This window comes from Chrysochloris asiatica, unplaced genomic scaffold (genome assembly GCF_000296735.1).
Source record: "Chrysochloris asiatica unplaced genomic scaffold, ChrAsi1.0 scaffold00078, whole genome shotgun sequence".
Classification (NCBI taxonomy): Eukaryota; Metazoa; Chordata; class Mammalia; order Afrosoricida; family Chrysochloridae; genus Chrysochloris; species Chrysochloris asiatica.
The window spans coordinates 6,764,746-6,767,454 of record NW_006408596.1 but is presented as its reverse complement, the minus strand read 5'-3'; the positions used below and the strand labels follow the sequence as shown (position 1 = coordinate 6,767,454).

Here is a 2,709-nt window from a genome sequence, read left to right as displayed (position 1 = left end):
CTGATCAGCCGCTCCTCGAAAACCCTATACAGGGTCGCTATGAGCTGGAACCGACTCCACAGCATTTAACAACAAACCCTTCGGTGTGATACAGGTTCTAGAGACGAGCGCGATTCCACCTTCCGGGTGTGGGCCTGGCCGCGTGAGGCTCATTTCCCGGGCAACCGACGCCGTGAGCAGTGCATTGTGGTTTGCAACAAAATGCGGGCGAAAGATCCTGGGGGAACCATTGAGTTCAAGGACCAATGGGAGAGTCCTAAGGGCTGCGTCAAGCCAATAGGAGCGTACGGTGGGAGGCGGGGCCGTCGCGAGCAGGGCGGGGCCTGGGCACTAGGCGGCGGCGGCTGGCGTGGGGCGGCTTAGATGCGCCACGGCTTCGCTAGCTACGGCACCACTAACTGGGTTTGAGCCGCTCTAACCCCTCCCCCAGGAGACCGCCGCAGTCTACCCGTGTGTGCTCCCCGGTGAGAGACTCGGGGGCTCCAGGAAGTGGGCGGGGGGCCTCGCAGCCTGTTCTCGGCCCTTCGCCGGACTTCTCCAGCCGTGTGCTCCGCGTGGCTCTCGCGTCCCGAGAAGTGGGGGGGTGAGGGGGTCGTCTCGGGCGGGACCGGGGGCGGGGGTCCCGACTCTTTACCCAAGTTTTCATCTTCGCTCGGGCCTTGCCCCCCAGGGAACCATGTGTGACCGAAAGGCCGTGATAAAAAATGCCGACATGTCTGAGGAGATGCAACAGGACTCGGTGGAGTGCGCTACGCAGGCGTTGGAGAAATACAACATCGAGAAGGACATCGCGGCCCACATCAAGAAGGTGAGCCCCCAGCCCCGACCCCGCGACCCCCTAGCGACCGGCACTGGTCCTGGGGCCGCGCCTTCGGGGAAGCCCAGACCCTCGGCTCCCGAAGTTTTTTTGTAAATGAGCAAGCGCTGCGCGGGGAGAAGCGCCACCTAGCAACGGTTTCCAGGTTCGCGAGGTGCGGGTCCCCCTTCTGCGGGATCCATCTGGGTGTTCCGAAGGGGAGCTGCGTGGGTGTTTTGCAGCCGGAGCCCGAGGGAGAGAGCTTGCCAGCCCTCCCGCGACAGCACAGCTAAAGTGGGCGGCGGCGGCGACAAACGGCGGTCTTGTCCGGAACTTAGAGGGGCAGCGGGGCTCTAGTCGGGCCTAGGGGCTGAAAGGCTCCAGAGGAAACAGAAGACACCTTTCTCCCGACGAACGGCGCGCAGTGTGCACCCTTTTAACGTGGGGATGGGCGGAAGAGAGGTTTTGGCTCTGCGTCCACTATGACAGTAGCCGCAAGTCAAAGTCATCACAAACACACCGTGGGAAGTCATTAATTCAGACGTTACAGCGCCTTCGGGTGGCGAGAAATAAGGAAAAGTTCTTGCAACTTGCCATTCTTGTGGTCCTGATGGTGGAGCTCGGAGGGCTTTTTAGATTATGATTTAAGGAGAAACTTGAGCACTTGGGTAGCAGGTTTTGCATTAAGCATTCATTTGATTGTGTCCTTGGATTGATGATTGCCTTGTTTCCTTATGTTGATCCTCAAGCCCTTTGGTAGCTGTTTACTGAGGCTTTCAGTGATAACAAAAATGCAATTAGTACCTTGATGGTAAATGAATTCAAATAGGGCAATTTGGGTCCAGTATCTACCCTTTTCCTGAATTTTCGGTGCATGGTGGGTGGCAGGCACAGTACCTCTGTTTATACATAAAAACTAATGAACTCCCAACTGGTGTTACCTGCTGGCAGTGCATGTTGTACAAGAAGTTGAATTCTAACAAAGAGCCCTGTCTGTGCTGCACTTTCCTGTGGTGATTTTCCCCAGCCCCCATCCCATCTTAGCTCAGACTGCAAGTATGTTTGTATTAATGCACTATGTAGGCGACTTGGAGCAGGGGAACATTCTTTCATTCCAAGAATCTGCAGATGCTACTGTTTTCTCCTCTCTGCCCTGACCTTCCGTTTGGAATTAAAATTCTAGTGTTTTCTTTCTTTTCTTTCTTTTTTTTTTTCCTATTTTGTTTTAGGAGTTTGACAAGAAGTACAACCCCACCTGGCACTGCATCGTGGGGAGAAACTTCGGTAGTTATGTGACACATGAAACTAAGCACTTCATCTACTTCTACCTGGGCCAAGTGGCCATTCTTCTGTTCAAATCTGGTTAAAGCATGGACTGCCCACACACCCAGTGATCCATCCAAAACCAAGGACTGCAGCCTCAGTTCCAAATACCAGAGACTGAAATCTTCAGCCTTGCTAAGGAACACCTCCATCTTTGACCCTTCATTGTGTTGGTTTGTACAGGGGCCTTCTCTGTACTAGTTAGTTGTGGTTATAAAACAATTAGCAAAACGGCTTACATTTGTATTTATTTACTATTCCATACTTCTTCCCTGCCTCGTTTTTCTTTCTTTACAATTCATTCCTTTCAAAACAAATAAATCTGTTGGAGATGTGTGTGTTAACTACAATTTGTTTAAATAGTCTAGGGTTGGAGATGGCTTACCACTTAAATCAGGTGACTAGGTTCTGGGGGTGAGTTTTTGTGGAAGAGTTTATCCACTTAATCCTCCCCATCTGCACGTAACGGACAGGTTGAGACGCTTAGCAGAGAAACAAACTTAGATTAAATTTTACTCATCATCTGTTAAATACTGTCTTTAATTGTTGATTTTGGTGAATCCGAGGTGTATGAATGTTCGGTGCCTTAG

At 51.9% G+C, this 2,709-nt stretch overlaps 1 protein-coding gene across 1 annotated transcript; it reads left to right on the top strand.

The window, feature by feature from the left end:
* The first annotated feature begins 652 nt into the window (after nucleotides 1-652).
* DYNLL1 (dynein, light chain, LC8-type 1) lies at nucleotides 653-2,410 on the top strand. The gene is made up of 2 exons (XM_006865442.1): nucleotides 653-808; nucleotides 2,026-2,410. The coding sequence occupies exons 1-2, from the start codon at nucleotides 677-679 to the stop codon at nucleotides 2,161-2,163; spliced, it is 270 nt and encodes an 89-aa protein (XP_006865504.1). The 5' UTR covers nucleotides 653-676; the 3' UTR covers nucleotides 2,164-2,410.
* The last annotated feature ends 299 nt before the right edge of the window (nucleotides 2,411-2,709 follow it).